Source organism: Penicillium subrubescens (assembly GCF_028828155.1).
Source record: "Penicillium subrubescens strain IBT 31985 chromosome Unknown utg000004l_segment0_segment0, whole genome shotgun sequence".
NCBI classification, from domain to species: Eukaryota; Fungi; Ascomycota; class Eurotiomycetes; order Eurotiales; family Aspergillaceae; genus Penicillium; species Penicillium subrubescens.
The window spans coordinates 2,739,670-2,759,474 of record NW_026643154.1 but is presented as its reverse complement, the minus strand read 5'-3'; the positions used below and the strand labels follow the sequence as shown (position 1 = coordinate 2,759,474).

Here is a 19,805-nt window from a genome sequence, read left to right as displayed (position 1 = left end):
AGTAGATGAGTTACGACAGGTAAACAATACATAAACAATGTCCTAGTGACCGACAAAGTACAGTACTGGTGATGTTCTACTCTTCTGCTGGTCGGGGCTCAGTCAGGCACCCGGACCGGCAGTCGGGACAGGCACAAAGTCTCTTCTTTGGTGATTGTCAGGCTCAAAGTTTATTGTCTGCTGTTGATTCGAAACAATGTAATCAATATTCACATTCATATTACATGTGTCTCGATCAATTCTCTTTTTTTTCTCTTCTACTACTCAAATTGCATCAACCCAAACTCTGATGACTGCGGATTGACTGTTGGTCCTCCGATTTTCTCCACTTTTGGCCCAAAAGTACTCGAGTCTTCAGTCCGCAACGTCAACTGCCACTTCCAATCGTAAACATCTTCCCTCTCCTCCAGCGACCACGCGATACCCAATTTCCTTCCTCTGGCCATCCCCCAGAGCATGTAACCCATTCATTTTCCCATCAGTTTCACCGCAAGAAAACCATGTTTGGCTGGGGTCCCGGGCTGGGTAAGCTCTTCCTCTTTCCCCTCCGGTCTCCCCGCGGTGCAAAAGCGTGCCCCCCGTCAGTGGCGCCCGGAATGTCTGCGCTTGGGAATTATGACGCCCTAGATTCTTCTCTCCTTCCCTCATGACAACTTCATCTTTCCATTGACTTGCCCAGCTAACTCTTGTATGTCTCTGTTCACCTCACAGGTATACCCTCGGCCAGTTCAGAGCCTGAGAAGGAACGCAATCCTCCTTCCAATCCAACCCCGCTAGACTTCCCCGTCTACAACCTCCCCGACGTGGTCCCCCACGATGCCGACTCAACCCTCCCCGACCTCTTTGGCCTGCTGGCTGCGATCAAGCGCCCACAGGATATTACCATCGATCGATTCAAGCCGTTGAATGTCCATCTCGAATCCGATGTCGACGTCCGCCGCATGTTCCCGGCCGATCAGGCCCAATCGCTGCCCCCGCTGCCCTGGGAAGACGAGTCGGAAGTCCCATCCGTCGCTGCCAACCAGAACCAAGACCAGGATAAGGATAAGGCGCTCCCGCTCATGAGCAATGGCGTGCCCTACCCGCCCAAAGACCGCTTCGAGATCCTGAAGAATGAGCTATCGCTGGATAACGAGGATACGTTCCGCGAGGTCGCCCGGTTGCCGCCCCGCGAGGGCCGCGCTCGCGTGCGGGTGACCCAGACTAGAAAGTTCTGGACAGGTCTGGAACATATGGCGCAGTATTGGGATACAAGTCTAGATAACTACTTTGAGCGGCCGGCGTCGCCAACGGCGACCACATCGGTGGATGGGGAAGGCGACGAGCTGATGGACACGGACGATGCATCCGCAGATCTCGGCGAGCCTGGTCCAGCAGAGCCCGCAATGGACGTGGACGAGGATGAATCCGCGATGGATACCTCCCCGCCATCCAATGGCACTGACAACGAGGGCAGCGAGCAGGCCTCCCAGCCAATGGTGAAGAGATACACGGGCCGGCGTGTCGGGGCAGGCAGTGAAATGCCCGACGAGATCCGCGACGAGACCATCCGTGGATTCGTCGAGATGATCGCCTGGCCCTTTGGCTGCCAGGTCACCGTGCCAACTCTCCCACCCCGTCTCACCGTACAAAGTCTCCACTTCCCCGTGCGGCAATCCTTCCTCGCCGCCCGTTCCCCGCGGGACCGCACCATCGCCCGCAGCGGTATCCTCGAAGGACCAGTCCTTATCGCACAATGTCGGCCAGAGACTGGGTTCCGCAGTACGACCGATGCGCCGGGCGCTGGTATTGCGGAGGTGTGCGATCTGTTCCGCGAAGTGGGTGGAATGTTACTCGCCGCGCAGGAACGCGCACGCGAGGGCGCGGTTGAGTTGCGACCCGGTGAGGGCAGGTGGTGGACGACAGCGCCACGGTTTGGTGGAGCGCCGAATGACGGGATCCTGGATGATTTAGTCAGGAACGCAGGTGGGATGCCGCTGCCAGACTCGATGCTCGAGGAGGGTGGTGGAAAACCGTCGTCGCCGGCGGAGGAGGTCGAAAGTGCGCGCAAGCGACACAAGTTCGAGCATCCATTCATTGCCTCGTTGGCTCGCCGGCCAAGTGCTATGCGGAAGCTATCCAGTGCGGAGAAATGGAAAATCCTACAACCCGGTCCAAGTCTGTGGGATAAGCGAATGCGGTATATGCAGATTGGCAAAGCGAAGGAGAGTTCATATGACGATGTAAGAATGATACCCATCACCATACAACCTTCTCAAATCATCGACTAACCCGTTCTATCTCAGATTTACATGATCTCCTCCATCAACCACCACATCTCCCTCCTACACCTCCGCGTCCACAAACGCTACCTCGACGTCCTCACAAACGGCTCCAGCGCCATCATCCCCGAGTCCGACTCAGACCAGCCCTGGCACGTTCTCAAGCTACAGCGTACCAGGTGGTACGATATCCTTGATGGTGCGGACCGCGTGGAAGCGCTGAAGGGTGTTTGGGCGTTATTCCACTACCAAGTGCGGCCGACGTCAGCTTCGACGACGCTATCATGATATGAACTGAATTGATTTGATTTGAAGCACTGTATAGATCTGGCATTGTGATTTCTTTTCATTCTCATTCCCATTCTTATTTAAGCGAGGAAGCCGTGCGTTACGGCTTTCGATCTAGACTGGCTAGTTGTCTGAGCGTGGTTTTTTTTTTTTTTTGGTTAGAGATGCGTTGCGTCTCCGTACATAGTGGGCCTGGATGGACCTTGCTAGGTAGGGTTCTCTCTGCAGATGGATGAGTTGCTGTGTGGAGGCACTTGAATCAAAGTCAACTTGATATAGCTTATTCCCGGTTCCCCTGGATTAGTGAGCATGCTTTGGTTTGCCTTCGCAATGCGGAATGGCATGGGTCTGCAGTTTTGTCGAGGTTGTACACAGGACGTCGGTCTTATTGAGGTCAGCGCCAATGTCGGTGCTAGGGGTTTTGATGCCATCCTGCGGGTTTTCGTGTACAGGCAGTGTAGTGCATCCTTGAGCAAGCTAGTGAGAAGTCCTCTTTTTCCCACCATCTCATCTCACAGCCAGAGGGTATCAGGGATCCCCAAAAAAAAATCTAAGTAGCTACAGTTTAGGGAAATCCTTTACCACACTACATACTACTCATTCTTAATGCTACTGTACAGTCCTTCTAACAAGTAGGGACCGAGGACATAGCGTAGGTATGTACTCCATACAGACTACGTACTGTACAAGTGTTTCTTATCCCCAGCTCCATTACCTACGATGTATAAAACCCCAAGTCATACATTAGTAAAGAACAACTAGTGTATAAGAAAACGTGTTGACATCAGAATCCCAAATAGGCAATAACAGGCCTTATCACCGGTTTCCAGGACAAACAATCACCTCCCCCCTCCGATGGCCTAGTTGGTATCCACCATAAATTTGTGAACCATTGGTGTGCCCTGGAGGAATTGGGCAAACAAAAGAAGAAGAAAAAGAGTATTGGGCCAGGGTTGACGCCTCGAGCGACACGGACCGCCGGGCACATCGATCGCTAGGCGGGGAAAGGATATCTTTTGGGGATTTTTTCGGTAAGATTTTTTTCCTTACTAGAAAGGTTCTTCTACGAGCTTTATATTTGATAGATTCTAATTCTCTGATAGCCTTTTCAACGATGTAAGAGGATGAAAAAGGTGTATTATGGGATCATGATGTCATATGGTTTTAACGGGTTCGAGTAGTAGTCCGTATGCAGGAGGTAATGACTAGCAGTCTTTTTAAAGGGCAAAAGTGGGAAGCAGGAAGTCGATGGATGAGCTGATCATACTGTCGGCGATCTGCGATGCAGAGATGCTTGTCTTGTCATTGGAATATAACTCGAGAGTGTGCAATCAAAATCACGATCGCCATTCAATGAAATGTCGAAATGCGCCCACTCAATTCACAACGACAGGAATCACCCCCAAGCCCAACTCGATGGTTATCAATCCACCGACTCTGCTAACGAATCAAACAACCAGCAGAAACAATGCAATTCAACCCGCACAATGAATCTCCTCCCCATTCGGTCGAACAGTAAACGACCAGACAGGTAAGACAAGACACATGACATATATTCATGATATGATATGACAAAGGTATAAGATGAGGTATGAGGTATGAGATGAGGTATAAGGTATAAGGGGGATATATGATAGGCCGTTCAAACCACCCATGCAAGAATCAGAATGACCAAAGAACCAAAAAGCCAAAAAAGGAAATCGAAAAGAAAGAAGAAAAAAAATAAAAAATGTCCGTATATGCCATGCCACGAGACAAAAATAAAAGGCATGGAATGACGAAACGGGGCCCGGGCGTCGGCCATGATGAGGCAAATGAACAAAGGACGAAGTGCTAACCACGCCACGCCATACAAACACCAACCAAAGGGAAAGGGATTGGAACTTTTTCAACATCCCAGCTCCAATCCAAAAACTCATCGCAGTCAAAAGTCAAATCCAGATTCAACCCAAGCCGACCCAAGGCTGATGAAAATTAAAACCAAAAGAAAAAAAAATGAAAGACTCCTAGAGACCCCGGGTGGGGGAACGGGGTCATGCAGTGAAAAAGAAGGATAACACCAGGAACAGATACGCTACGCCATTCAATGCTCGCTGAGGTCAGGTGCGCGGTGGAAGATCTTAGTGTAAATCTCAGTGAGGATACGAGCGTCAGCACGCAGTGTAGGCGAGATATTCTGGCTGCGAAGGAGGAAGCGAATGGTGCGCTTGAGAAGGCGCTGGAGGACGGGGCGCTCGACGAGCTCGGAGAGACAGGAGTTGTATGTCGCAGCGAGGACGAGCATGTTACCGAATTGACTATAAAAGAACAAAAAAAGGTCAGTCAGGATATTCGCAGATATGGGGACCAGAGAAAACTCACGCATGGGCCGTGCCGAAGATATTCGTCACGATGAGCCGGTCCTCAACACGGTCAAACGCCTCGGTACTCAAGATAGCAGACTCAACGCAGACTTTGCACGCACGTCGCAGTTTGGGCTGCAGTTCACGCAAGTTAATCGTCGGTGGGATCCAGCTGTTCGGGAATGAGCTAGCAGGCGCCGAGCCAGCATCGCTTAACATCCGTTGCATATGTGCGCTGCTAGTACGACCAGATGCATGCGTCATGGAAGGTGACATCTGTTGGGTTTGCGAATTAGAGGCTGATCCGGTTGGCGAGTCGACAGCGGAGGACTTTGACAGGGCGCCAATCCGGGCACCAGTCTGGCCGTAATGAAGAGCGTGGTAGAGCAGGGGTCGGTGAATGATATAGCGGGCACCATAGTACTTGGCACGCATACGAGCGGCGTTGATGTCAGAAGCGGGCTGGTCGTTATCTTTCCAGTTCATGGTGGCCGGGAGGCTAGAGCGCCAGAGCTCCAAGTTCATACTTAGCGTTTCTTGCACGCTAGAAGACCAGCGGCCTGTTTCACCTTGCTTGTCGACTTTGTACAGGTCGGTATGGACGCGGTTGAGGACCTTGCGGAGATGGATCTGAGCTGAGTAGAAAAGCATCATCCGTGTGCTGTGCGCTTCAAGGTCGTCTGGAATGTCAATGGTAAAGCGGCCCTTGGGTAGGTTGATCCGGCCTTCGGAGCGGGAAATACCACTTGCGGGAATGTCGAGCTCGGCGAGGAGATCACTTTCCAGCTGCAGACATGTCCAGTATGCGAAGTTGAACAGATCTTGAGTGCGGCCTTCCGGGAGTCGTTCGTATCGTTTCTGCCGGACGAGAACCTGGCATGCTCGGGCGGCCTGGCAAATCCAGCCGTGACTTTGGAAGGGATGCGCTAGTTGACCAGCATACAGACCGGCAAGCAGTCCAGCTTGAACATGCTGCAGTTCCACGCCTCCTTGGAGCAGGCCGAGGATTGTCGTCGCATAGCCGTACAGTGCGAGACCAGGAATAACTTGGAGATTCTTGACATGACCGTACTCATCAGTAGTGGCGGAGATTGTTCGCCTAGAAAGGTTTTGTTTAGGGTCTGGTTCGGAAGAGTAATTCTGGGTGTGTTGGAAGTGTGGCGCATAGTCAGAATTGTGAGGCAAGATGGATTCAGAGTTGGGAGGCGAGAGGACACCATTTGCAGCATGGGCGGCACCGTTTACAGGTTGCAATGGTGGTTGAAGGGGTATAGGTCCAAGAGGGGAAGGAATATACTGATCCCGGTAGTCCTCAACCTTCTGGTCCATGATCGGGCCAGGGAGGGGAGACTTGTGCTCGCAAATGGCACCCAGGGCAAAGATTAGAAGGACGATAGCGTTGTCGATATTTCGTCCCACCCGAGGCCTGGGTGTCGAGACTGGATCCGCAGACGTGCCTCGAACTCCTTCAAGATCCTCGTCGGTACGTTTACGCTTTTTGTCCCGACAGAGGGTGCTTGGCTCTGACGATGGTGACGAAGTTCGTGGGCAGTAGCACCGGATAAAAGCATCGACCTTCATCTCAAGCTCCTGCTGCCAAAGGAAAGGGTGTAACTTGTGCATACGGTTCAGATAGCTCTGGAAGTACCGATGAGCCGTCTTTCCATCTAGCTTGAGCAGTCCAAATCGGTCGATTTCTGCGTCTGCATCTGTGGACGAGGTAGCGCTGAGGATTTTCGACGTTCCATCCGGATTCGAAAGCTTTTCACTGTAGCCACCGTCATCGTTTGGCAAGGGCGGCGTGGGTAGTAACGTATCATCGGCAGTGTAAGAGATCTCGCCCTGTCCATAAACACTGATGAGACCCCGCTGCTCCTCCAGGCGCATCACATAATCCTCGTCATATTCCGCGTTAAGCAACCTCTTGATGGAAGGCCACATGAGAAGTTTGTGTGCTGCTGTCGTATGCTCCACTGGAATAGACAGTTCGCCTTCATTATCATTCTTTGCACTGTCCTCGAAACTGGGAGGCGGTTGTCCCGATGCGTCGAGGCTGGTTTGTGAATAAAACGAAGTCGAAGCCTGCGGATCTTCGAGCGCTTCCGTTGTTGCAGGCTCTATCTTCATCAACGGTTCTTGTGGTGGGCCGACGATCGGAGCCGTAGGGATCAGAGGGGGTGGGAGAGCTGCAAGAGGTTGAGAAGGAGCCAGTCGTGCTGGATTGGGGCCCCCGACTGATGCAATAAATTCCGTCATCATTTGGCGCTGAAGAGCCAGCTCTTGGCGAATAGCAACCTGCTCTTTGTAAATGGGTTCCTGTGTTTTCCAGAGCTTGGTGAGACCATCGAATCTCTCGATCGTCTTGTCCTCAAACTCCATCATTTTATCCAGAACCAACTGCGCACTCTTCTCCTGTCTGTTTGGAACATTAATATCCCAGTTTCCTGTATGTCCCTTTCGGGTTTTAGAGGCAGAGGGCTATACGCACTTATGAGGTGGGACCTCTTTATAAACACACATCAAGTTGTTCTCCTTGCAATGACTACACGCCGGTCGTCCCTCGTCACACTTTGCCTTTCTCGCTCGACATTGATCGCAAGCCTACATAGTAGTAATTAACGCCGTCCCCAATAAACATCATGTATTCAACACTTACTTGCTGCGCACGAGCTGCCTTCCGCTGACGAGCTCCATACGCCGGATTTGAGTAATAGCTCGGATCATACGGGCCCGGCGTCCCTGGGGGTACTGGCGGTCCGGGAGCCATAAACGAGGATGGGGGAAGCGGGCCAGATGTCGGGGTTACCTCGCCCGGCGCAGATGTCTCGGATTGAAAGCTCATGCGCGATCGGTACTCCGGGGGTGCAGAATTCGGCGATGAGTCGTGGGGGCCGCCATTCATGGGTGGTCGATAACCAGCGTGCGGAGGAGGGGTCGGATCTTGTGGGTGAGGGGGAGGGTGTGAAGGAGGATGCGCGGGGCCGGGCAAGCTGTTGGGGCGGCCATATGGTCCATCAGGTGGGAGCTGAGGAAGCTCTCGGTTCAAAGGAACGGGGTGGTATCCTTGTCCGTGCATCGGCGCCTGGGTACTCGAGGGCCGTCGGTCTGGCGCATGGCTAGGGTGGCCCGGATGGCTGTCGAAGGATGGTGGGTATGGCGGCCGAGGCCAGGGATTTTCATAGACTGCATGCGCGGGCGGCGCATGAGGCCCATCTGGAGGTCCACGATTCATGGGTGGCAGTCAAGACCTGGATCCGCAGGGAAGAGGGGGGATGAGTATCAAGGGAGATCTGTGGGGACACGAGTCAGGCGCATTCCTTTTGTTTTTATTTTTCCGGCAGCTCCATTTGTTTTGGCGAGTTCGAGAGGGGGATGTACCGGATGAAAGCAAGATGGCTAAATGCTAGAATAGCTGCTTAGAAGATCATGGCGAGGCGCAACACGGAGAGAATGGGAGAGAAAGCAGAGGTGTTGCGCGTTGGTTGGAAGGGATCGACCTGGTCCGAGGGAGCTTCCTCGATGACGTTTTGGCGCGCGCTGGGGGGGAAGCTCTGGGGAAAAGGAATGCAAAAGGCCGCGTGCAACGTCGCGCGGTGCAAGCCAGCGGGGGTTTATAATGAAGGAATTTGTGTACTGCAGGCAGCGAAGCTCGGCGAATTCAAGCCCAAGTGGGTGCTGCGTCGCAAAAATGGGTGTTGGCAAGCTCGCGGGTTTTCTTTCAAGCCGAGTGGAGCTACTAGAACAAAGAAAGCATCAGATTACCAGGCCAGGATCGGACGGGGGGAGGGATAATATCGGAATCGGATCATACACAAGGCCGGAGGGGGGAGTGATCAGAGAAGGCAGAAGGAAGAGGATGGGGAATCCAAGACGATGGTGAGGGAAGGGGGACTCCACCGTATCAGATAGATCGCAGTAATTGCGGGCTGCGGGCAGTTTTTTTGGAGGAGTCGGTTGGGCAGGGAAGGAGGGGGAAGAGGTGGAAAGAGAGAGGGAAGTGGTAGTACCAGGTACAGGTACAGTGGGTATGACTGGGTATAGCTGGGTATAAGCAAGGTATGGTTGGGTATTGGGTATTGGGTATTATACCGAATACGAAAAGTACGGTATGGTAATAGGCTGGAGAAGAGTGGACAATGAACAGGACTCGGATCATAATCAATTATTAAAGATCCACTCACCGTATAAACAGCCCAGCACAAGAATGATCACAGCCTTGAGTAGAAAAGTATAAGGTACGAGCTAGAAACAGGTGATCAAGTCCAATACCGTAGTAGTAACCGTAGTAGTAGTCGTAGTACGGAGTACTTTGGCACCCCGTGACGCGGTGGAGTTCGGGCGGACGGGGGGAATGGGGAAACACTCAGGCTTGGGGGGGGTGGGAGGAACCTAAGCCAGAGTGTCGGGTCCGGATAATCGAAGGGGGTGGGAGACGGAGAGTTACGCTGTTAATGTTCACAGTAGTGTGGTGGTGGTGGTTTTTTTGTAGGTTCCAGCAGGTTGGGTCGGGGAAGAAGGGAGAGAAGAGGAAAGGAAGCGAGGAGGGTGATGGGGGGATGGGAATATAACTGGGAACGAGAGGATCAAAACGCGAAGGGAAAGAAGAAGGGTCAACTCAAGCCCAACATCATCATTCAGAGGGGGGTGGGGGATAGGAAATAATAATATTTTAATCCAAATAATTATTAAAATAAAGCAAAATAAAATCAGACAGGGCTTAACACCAGTGAAGGGAACTTAGTCAAGAAAGGGAGGGGAGATAGTTAATAATCGCATTGGATCCAGTCAGAATTCACAGAAATTTAAATCGCCAAATATCCAACCGGTCAGGGATCGACAGTTCCCTCCCCCTCTCAAGCCCATGACAAGCGTGTGAGCTGTTTGCCCCTCCCTAGATTGCATGGGATCTCGATCGCGGGAGTCACCGAGTCTTTATGTACTTAATTTCTAAAACAATGTCAAAGATGAGAACAAGAAGACAAATAGTAAAGAGCGAACAATACAACGTACAGAGGAGCTTTTAACCGGAATAACAACAACACTTCCCAAATACAATTCAACATGGCTACTATTTCCGACCTACCCACCTATAGACCGACACCCCAAGTATCCATGTCCATGTCCAAGTACAAGTATAAGTACACCACTTCCAATTCCAACCCAGATCGAAGTTCGATCGCAGTCAACAAGCAACGCGACCAGGGAAGTCAAACGCAGACCATTCATTCTCCAAAACTCAACCAGACGCCTTGAACCGCCCCGGCCGAGAAAGTCGTACTTTCTAGAGTTGACAGGTCTGCTTTACTCCCGTTTCTTTTTTGCCTTCGAGTCAGGACAGAGAAAACCGGTGGGTCCGCGGCTACAGAAATTCAGATAGGCAGGTTCAACAAGGATGGACTCATAGAGAGAGCAGAAGGTAGGTGTCAGTGTATAGTTTTCTAATTGATTTCTATGACGATTACTTAACTCCTAACATATATCTGGTACCAAATAAATACACCCGATAAACGTTATTTGCCAGGACGGCAAGTACCCTTAGATTCCCGCCTACAACAAATTCCTATTTACAGTACATGGTACCCATGCCATGAATACAAATACTATTTAATACAGTACCTATGTAGTCCCATATTCCATTCCATTCATCTCTAGTTTCCGTAGATCAATCATGAAAATACGTCCACGCGTGGATCACAACCATGATCATCGAAGCGTAACCACCATGCTGGAACACCGCTCAGGTAAAGTTGGGAAGTTGTCCTGGAGGATCTCACCCAAGTGGGGAAAACGGGGGGAGGGGGGCTGGGTGACAGTGACGGTGTAGAGGGGGGAACACCGCTCAAGCTCAAGACTCAAGAGAATGCCAATAACTATCACTATCCAATTGCACTCTCATACACATACTCATTTAAGCGTATACATATCTGTATAAGATATGATAATCAAGACGCCTTCAATATCCCCAGTATCCAAAAAAAGACCCCCTAAGGCGCAATCCACCGATGACGACTCACACAATAAACAGGGATCCCAATCCCAAGGACCCATTTCTCGGGAAATCTTAACTCCTCAATAGTGAACAAACGTAATATGATTGTCCAATGGCGCCGGAGACAATCCCGATCTCGATCAACGCACAAAGTTTACAGTCCTGTTCAGTGTTCGGGCTGGCTGGCTGGCTGACGCCCTCGGCATAGACGAGTCAAGTTAGTGTTAGTCAATCAAATCAACTCCTCTGTCTTTATGTACTCCGTAGTTACTCCAGGTTAGGAGGAAGTTCTGTTTCATTGCGCGCATCGCTTGCAAGGGGCGCGCGCAATGAAACAATGTCGCGACTGCAAAGCAAAGTTACAAAACACGATTGGCTGGGTGCTGGTTCGCCTGGGAAGTTGCTGGGTGGATACAACCTCCAGATCGGCGGGCTTCTCGAAAAAGAAAAGAAAAACACACCGAATTCTATCAGGAGGGAAGTCAAGAGGGGATAACGGGGGTTAGAGAGTGACGGTGGCAAGTTAAGTTGACTGCCCCAGGAGAATGGTAGCGTTGCTGGTAGATCAACTCCGGTTGACCCAGTGTTTTGGACAGCATGAGCTGGTGGCTTGGACGGAAGGGGGGGGAAAAGGGATAGAAATTGGATATTTAGGTAACTGACTGACAGAGCGACAGAGCACACTAGTTGGTTGGTCTTTCGGAGCCTTCGGAGTGTCAGTTACAGACGTGAGTACGGAGTACGGAGTACGGAGGACGGAGTATTTAGAGACGATATTCCGCGAAGGAGCGAAGCATACTCCGTAGACTTGAATCAATCCCAGCCCGGTATGTATTAGTGGGTATTTCACAAAATTACATACAACCCATCCACGGGAAGAGCCAGCGACAGCCGCTATTTCATCCATGGGAGACACGGCGGGAATCCCCAGAACTGTACCAAATTCGATAAACAACAACAAACAGAACAACATCAAAAGAGATGAAGAAACCAACCAAGCTCAAATCGGGCCAGGGGGTCTTTTTAGACTTGTTCACGACCAAAAATTAGCATTGTGATCTGGGCTGGTGCGGTTGTATATCTCGACTTTGCAATATGAATACATAGTTGGAAAACGGTCGAGCGATTAGCTGGTTAACTGGTCAGTACATACATACTGTATTGAACAGAATCCCTAAGATATTACCATATGTCAAACTAGAACCCCAATCAAGAATTCGAGACTACTATCTAAAGGAAACAGCCTAAATACGGTATGTACTGGAGTATGAAGCTCATCGTTAAATAATAATATAGAGACTGTAAGTTAGCCTTCATCCAGTCCCCATTTTCAGCAATCGTAATTGGTCGTTACAATAATTTAGTTCCCGTCCAGCCAACCATTCTGGAAGAAAAAATGACTTCATCATCCTGGCAGGGTTCCCACCAGGATCACCACCGCCATTGGCGTATGTGAAACCCGGCATGATATCAGAACTGGGGACCCGGTGATCCCATATTCGTGAACGCCCCCTTTCACAAGGATATCTCCCGCACACCGCCAGAAGACAGTAAACACTGAACTCAGTTCAGTGGGTGTTTTTATTATCTGTCCGGCGGAGAAGGATGCTCCGGTACGTGCACGAAATGTGCAGCACGGTATGGATGCCTCGGCGCATAATCACCCGTCTCTATGTACGGAGTATAGAGTTATCCGTACAGTACACAATATCTTCAATAGAAAGGTATGTAGTTTGTATACGAACCCGGTTTTAGTACACCCCGTTGAAAAGAATATAACTACAGTTTTGTGTACTTAAAATTAATCTTCCCGCTCTCCGCCCCTCGGCACAGTTACGTTTAGCGAGTTGCACGGCCACAAAACGAAAGAAATCCCGATATCGCTGGTTTGAGTTTTTGCTTCTTCTGACCGTTGAGTCGTCGATGCGGGCCGCCCGTCGACGGAATATCATTATCTAGGATGTCATGTCAATTCCTGTTGGTCCCGTCGTAGGCAACAATCTATCCCATTCAACCCCTATTATCCAATCCCTTTTCCAAACGGTCCATCGAAACCTATATGATGTATAGAAACTGCAATATGCACATACACTTCGCCACATCCAGTCATTGCAGCATAGCTCCCGTCACCTGCCAGACACCAGCTGAAGCGGTAGGGAGGAAGGGAGAAAGGATCGAAACGAAGTGGCGCGCAGGTGGAGTCGATGAGATTGAGGCCCATCGACAACACGCGGCTGGTTACAGTATCCGGCCTATCGACGTCCAATAGATCCAAAGTGTTCCCGTTGTGCGAAATTCAATAGTTTGGGAATTTGAGACCCGACTCCGTCTGGGCAAGACGTTGGCTTGAATCCTGCCATTTCTCCGATTAGTATTGCATATTTCCTTAAGGAAAACTCCCCGACAACATGACAACTAGGAAAATACAAGAAGTAGACATGATTAGACAAAACAGATGGTAATAGACTTTCCACCCGAACCGACCGGGCTATGTCTATTCCTGTTCCTATTCCTCTTATTCCTGTCTTCTGCGCGCCGCGCTGCGGTGCGGCCGGCATCTTCTTGCCCAGACAGGGCTGGGCGCTTTCGCCACTTTACAAAACTACTGTACTGAGCCTCCTTCTTGCGAAGAATCCATGTCTCTTGAAGCAGCACCTGAAAATAGGACATCTCATCAGCTAGTATGAGACACCAATCCGCCCCTCCATATTCCCCCTCCTCCAGTCCCGAAACCCAGTCCAGTCTAACTTTCCCGCCGCCGATCCGCCGTTTCCACGATCCTGTCTCCTGGGTCCGGTTGGGCGCATCTTGCCCGATGCAATCTATCAGCGTTGGGCATGGAAGAGAAAATATTTCCCAGGAGCTTGGGGCTTTCTTGCTTTGCACGAGTGGGTTTTGGGAGATTGGGCGGGTTGGAAATGTGGCCAGGAACCGGTTGGAGAAGTCCCCTTCCATCGTTTAAAGGTGGTGTGGGAAGGTAGGTCAATACATACATATGTAATCCGTACAGAGTACAATATAATGGTACATGATGAAACGTAAAATACTGTAATTTAAAGAATCATATTCACAACTTAAGCTATAGCCACGGGATGATTGGTATTTAGGAACTGTTTTCCTTCATGGTTTTATTTTCACTGTTCTCTATACTTGATAGAACTAGAAAGCCTGTGTCTACAATAGTGAGGTCCACCTTCACCATCAAATCCCTAGTACTTCAAGTCCCACCAATTCTCTTTCCGATAAAATACCCCCCCACTCTAATGAGCAGCAGACAGCCTCAAAAGAATGATCTGTCCTATCAGTAAATCAACTAGTCCACACAGATTATTCCATAGTTCATCCACCACACAATCTAGACGATGATATACATACAGTGCAGGGCGCATAGTAGCCAGCGCAATCCTCGCCTAGCCGATCATCTTCACAGTGCACATCCAAAGTCAATCTTGCATAGCCACAACAACGCCCAAAACTCACAACACAATGACATTGTATGTAGTGCAGGGCTACGCGTTCAAAGGTCTATCTACTCGCCCCATCCACACATTACAGTACTCCGTACTGTAGCCTGCACGTCCATGCACGACAAGGGCCTTGTCTACAGGTAGCAGCGATAGAGTTTCTCGGTGTTGTCTAAAGGCTTCACGCAAGGGATGCCCCAGCAGACACCCCACCTAGAGTATCCCCGGAAATTCCAGAGGTTCTGGGGTATCTCCAGTCTAATTCAGCTGGTATGATGAGGCTGTAACGCTGGGGGTGTGCTGGTAGTGTCTGTTCTGCAAGGTAGGGACAAGGTAGGTCCTATTATGATATGATTCGATGGTTAGGTCAAACTTCCAAGAGCCCATCATCTGTCATATCGGATCGAGATATCTAGGCAGATACGCGGAGAATAAGTCCTCGTAAATCTTGTGGGCAGTCGGACATGCCGCTTGGCGCGTCGAGTTTGTTGACGTGGGGGCTCTTTGTTGTGCATATTGGAGATATAGCTTCAGCCACGGTTGTTTTGTGCATATGGAATAGCATATTTGTCCTGTCGTCGCCTCACTCATGGCGATGTGGGGGTTGGTGTTCAAGTGAGATGCAGGTATGTATAGTGTCCACGCGACTCGCTGGTGGGGAGACTCGATAATAGTCCATAGCGAGTGCTAGCCGGTGAGCTGAATGTGTACGGAGTACATACTGCAAATATACTCAGCTCCGACGGCTTGAGGTACTGGTACAGTCATGTAGAAGTGGAGAAAAGAGCAGATGTGGAGAGAATATGCAGATGATCTTCAGTACATACATACACGTCGCCCTTCTACCCGGTCCACGGAGTTATGCACTCTCCATAAGAAATCATATCATATCGCAAAAGAGTGCGCCGTACAGTAAGCCACTGTAGGACGGCTTCTCTGTAGGGAGATTTGTACACGCGGCCGATACAAAGTTTCATATTCCTCGCGTCCAACCAAGACAAATGCCAGTAATGCTCTGGAGAGAATACTGCGGCAGTGGCGCTTGAGTCAGGGCTGCTCGCTTGTCTCTGACAAATCAATTCTTTCATTTCACATTGCTCTGAATGTACTCGGTACTCCGAGCTGTGTCCTGTCGACTGGCGGGAGGACTGGAATGCTCGAGCTGGTCTTTGTTAGGTGTGTTAGCCTCTGGATATGTACGGTTATACTCGCTCGTAGCTATACTTTCGTAGTTACATACTGTACATGATCTGCCTAGGTCAAGAACCTTCTCCGCCTCCATGTTTCAGCTCTAGTTAGGGAACATCACGAGGTCGAATCATACCAGTGTCCAGTGGTTGTATCGGTCGCGAAGATCCTTGTCCAGGGACTTGTGTCTGGGGAAATTCCCGAGACAGGCCAATCCCCATGTATTTTTGTCATGCTTTCTCGCGTGACTGGAATGTAAGCTCGGATAGCTTACAGATCGGCAATCCATAAGTAGTAAAGACTGCGGTTGGAGAAGCAATTAATAGTAACCTCTCTGGGGTAATTCAAAGGACAGGCTGAGCTCTGACTCCATTAACGTTTGATCTATGGAACTGTATGCTCTTCGTTACGAGGGACAGCAAAAGGAATTATAAGAAACGTGACAAATCAGTTGAGAAACGAGAGAGGCGCGATTCAAGCGCGACCAAAGCTCCAGCTTCGTAGATACAGTACGGAGTACCGTTTAAGCATACCATTGTCCTGGCTGAGCTTGACAATCGTTAATTCAAGCCACCGCGTATACTTCTATGCAGATCGATCTCTTCCTACCTCACAGATCAGACAACTAAATAGTCCGATTCAGCTGTTTGAATTCTCGCCTTCGTATCAGCGATGGCTACCCCTGGTTCGTGCATGCTGAATCGATCGGCTGCACGGCGGGATGCTGAAAATAGCGGTGCACGGCTGATCCTCGTCTTAACATCGAAGAAGACTCCCCAACCTCCAAAGGCGGGCATTATTGCGATCATGTCAACGCCGACGCCATGCAGCCTCAATAGCCTCAAATACTCCATATACTATAAGTAGTATAGATCATACAGAGTACAACAAGCAACCTGCACGCAAATTCATTATGTCTCCATACTTCAGAACACTACTAGCTACACTCGGACCCCGTCCATGCTGCCAGCGGAGGCGGCCCAGGCCCAAGACAATGGAAGCGGTGGAATGTGCTGAGCTGCCCTGAGCTTTGGAGCTTGTACAACAAGAAGCTAGTACATTACTACATAAGTGCATATATACTATGGACTATGGTCCCGAGTCTCTGGCTCGGGGTCTGCAAAGCACTGGACACCATGAGGCTCAGCGCAAGCTATAGCACGATCAGGCCCTTTGATTTTGCTTGTTTCTCATCACCGTCTCGACACTTCATACCCCCTAACCACCATCGCTAACTGTCCTATGTTAATACAGACCAGTGTGGAAATCCACTTTCAACCCCCCGCCCTCCGGTAAAATTGTGATGTATAAACGTCGTACAGCGCAGGTCCTCTCGCGCGCTGTTTGGCTACGGTCGCCCCGCGCTGGGGTACTTTTGACAATGGTCGTGACGCGCTGAAACTGACATGTCATGTCGCCTGGCCGACGATACCTGCACACGGTCCCCCTCCCCCAACCTCCATTTCTGACCTTACAAAGCCGTTCGTCCATCACATTATCACAACCGTCGTGGATTAGAATGTTTAATTAAACATGGGAACCGGTTGATTCCTTTCGCTTTCTACCCCGGGTAAGGCGGATCCTGTTCCCATGGATCCACGTGGATTTGACCTTCCCACGCGGTTGTGGAAGGAGTCTAATTGAAGTATACCTTCTATCATCTCAGCCTTAGCGAGAGCAAGGGTTGCAATGCCTTGTCTCCACTATTTTGGAAAGATGTGATGATCGACTCAGGGGAGATTTGCTTGTAGTACTTTTTCATGCTCATCATTGCCTCGGCTTCGGGGTTGGTTCGGCGCCATTGGTAAAAATTGTACTTTTGTAGGGGACTGTGCGAAGTTGCCTCACTTTTCTGTGTCGTTCTCTGCGAATCAAAAGAGGGCTTTTGAAGGGTTCTTGGTGATCTCATTTGGGTGGGTTTTAGGTTGCATAGCTCATCCTTGGTCTATCGGGCAATTTTGACGGTGTTTCTTCTGATAGCACGAGACCATCTGGTGAAAGAGGTCAATTATGGAGCATGCTTTATGGGAATAATTCTATCATTGAGTGCGATTAACCAAGCCAGGTGGCATTTGCGTTCAAGGTAACTCTATATTTACGGTATAGAAATGTAGAACTTTGTCATGTTGGGTCCCGTGATGCTTCAAATATATATCTTGAACCCACAGCCGAGCAGATCCTGTGAAATACCATTCCTACAAACATGGAAGTAGAAACCTCCTCTGATATAGACAAAAAGTACTTAAATAGAAGCTGGAGAAAGAAAATATCGACCAAGAAGAACATTGAGCAAAAAAAAAAAACATACAACAGCCAGGATTCGCATGTGGTCACCCACCATACTACTAACTGGCCGGCGTGTGGCTTAAGTACGGCTGAGCGGACGGGAAGCCCTGTTCTCCACACCCTATGGTCGTATGTGCTAGAGTTCAGCTACAAATAAATTAAGTAGTGCTTTCAAGGACATGCTATTTACAGAACACAGCATTACTTGGCTTCAAAATCAATTCGAACGAGCAGCATTCACAATTAGCTACGATAGTGACAGAAACTCATAATTCCGCACACAATAAATCACTAGGTTACTCAGTGACCATGAACCTGACTCAAAAATGAATAATAACACGACATGATATGAACAACCGGTTGTCAAGACATAACCAAAAGAGGAAGGTAGAATTCAATGCAGAATCCCGCGGCAAGAGCGTGTAGATCAGTATACGCAGAGAATATACAAGATTGTTCATGTACCTTATATAGCGCCTCTGAATCGGCCAACTTGCAGGAACTCCTGGTCTGTCCACCACCATCACCCGCTCCTTCTAAGTCATGCAAGGAAAATCCGGCTGGGTCAGGGTTGGATGAGGAACTGGATCGGGGATCTTGCAGATACCAACTCTCAGTGTATCCGGCGTTAGATTTCCCAAGTAAGATGCGTGCAGGGGAGATCGGAACCGTAAAAGTAGTTCGCAAAAGCAAGGTGGTGTGGGTTGGTTGTTTTGGTAAGCGCTTGATTAGCACAGGTTAAGACAGTATTGATGACCTGCCTATCATCGTAGAGGGAGATGTGGTTTCGTTTTCGTCATGGACATATCTATTCCGGTATGTACAGAGTATCTACTTAGCCAGCTGCCGAGTCAAATTACCTGCGAGAGACACTTTCCACCCGGCGTGGCCCGCACCTTTGTTCTTTGTCCGGGTTGTTCGAACACACACCCCTACACCGATCACCAGCGCTTTGCCGAAGTGGACCACACAGCGAAACTCAAACCGCGCCCTCGGAAATACTGTACTTACGCTGCCTCTCGAAAATAACCTGCTTTCATGCAGACAATTCACACACATGCAGGCAACATTTCATGGCCGAACGGTTCCTACATGCAAAGAGCGCGCTGCAGAAAATCCCAGTCAAAACACACCTCGGCAATACTGCGTCCGGCCATTTCGGGAAAAGAGAAGGAGGGGGAGATCGCCTACGTATGTATTTGAATTTCGGAATTGCACAAGCCTCCAGCTCAGACCTTCACCTTTTTGAACCCTAATTCTGACAGAAGGTTTTGGGAATAACCACGGAGGACGACGGACGGAGAAAGATGGTGATAGCTATACATACAAGTGTATTTAGGTGGATAGACGATCCACAGGAAAAAAGTACGAACTATTCCTCCTTTGACGGCTTTGGTCCCCGAGGTTCCCGACAGAAAGGAACAGGGCAGAGTAGTATAGTACTATAACTATACTCTATACGGTGTGCTCCGAAAATGCAACTTCTAGTATAAATCTAGTTGGCTTGCGTATGTGTGAGATGTAACGCCACATGGCGGGCCCGGTCGTCTTGACAAAGTGAATCGTGCATCCTCAGAGGCACGATGTTGTAAATGCACGTAAGAAAAAAAAATTATACTACAGTACAGTACATAAACCTATAAGCTATTGCAGAAATACCTATGAACGAGGGCAAGAACACCCGCACTAATATTGAAATGCACATAGTCCCGATCATCAGGGTAAGACGTTAATCTGAAATCCAGCAACTCGGAATCGGTTACAGTACTCACTTCTCGGCTCTTCACATAAGTCTTTTTGGTTCTGATTTAAGCGTGTTTGCTGCGTCCTCGGTCAATGGAGACAGCATTTCACCCGAACTATTCGTGTGGTGTGATAGCCACGCAGCGCCCGGGTATTAGCAGAGCCATGATATGGCTGAGGCTCGGTTGATTGCACTCGACTATTTAACAAACATGTGACTATTTTGGGTGGGTATAGTACAGAA

The 19,805-nt window shown here is 49.7% G+C and overlaps 4 protein-coding genes across 4 annotated transcripts; 2 read left to right on the top strand and 2 right to left on the bottom strand.

The window, feature by feature from the left end:
- Window positions 1-500: 500 nt before the first annotated feature.
- On the top strand, window positions 501-2,549 carry N7473_006044 (uncharacterized protein; the record flags this gene model as incomplete). The annotated part of the gene is made up of 3 exons (XM_057151984.1): window positions 501-525; window positions 712-2,222; window positions 2,286-2,549. 3 exons carry the CDS (start codon window positions 501-503, stop codon window positions 2,547-2,549), a joined length of 1,800 nt encoding a protein of 599 aa, XP_057009789.1.
- A 2,083-nt stretch (window positions 2,550-4,632) lies between these two features.
- Window positions 4,633-8,123, bottom strand: clcA (putative C6 finger domain protein; the record flags this gene model as incomplete). Its single annotated transcript, XM_057151983.1, has 4 exons — window positions 4,633-4,846; window positions 4,911-7,307; window positions 7,380-7,492; window positions 7,548-8,123. The coding sequence occupies 4 exons, from the start codon at window positions 8,121-8,123 to the stop codon at window positions 4,633-4,635; spliced, it is 3,300 nt and encodes a 1,099-aa protein (XP_057009788.1).
- A 1,829-nt stretch (window positions 8,124-9,952) lies between these two features.
- Window positions 9,953-10,144, top strand: N7473_006042 (uncharacterized protein; the record flags this gene model as incomplete). The annotated part of the gene is made up of 1 exon (XM_057151982.1): window positions 9,953-10,144. The coding sequence occupies one exon, from the start codon at window positions 9,953-9,955 to the stop codon at window positions 10,142-10,144; it is 192 nt and encodes a 63-aa protein (XP_057009787.1).
- Window positions 10,145-13,322: 3,178 nt separating this feature from the next.
- Window positions 13,323-13,835, bottom strand: N7473_006041 (uncharacterized protein; the record flags this gene model as incomplete). The annotated part of the gene is made up of 1 exon (XM_057151981.1): window positions 13,323-13,835. The coding sequence occupies one exon, from the start codon at window positions 13,833-13,835 to the stop codon at window positions 13,323-13,325; it is 513 nt and encodes a 170-aa protein (XP_057009786.1).
- Window positions 13,836-19,805: the final 5,970 nt, after the last annotated feature.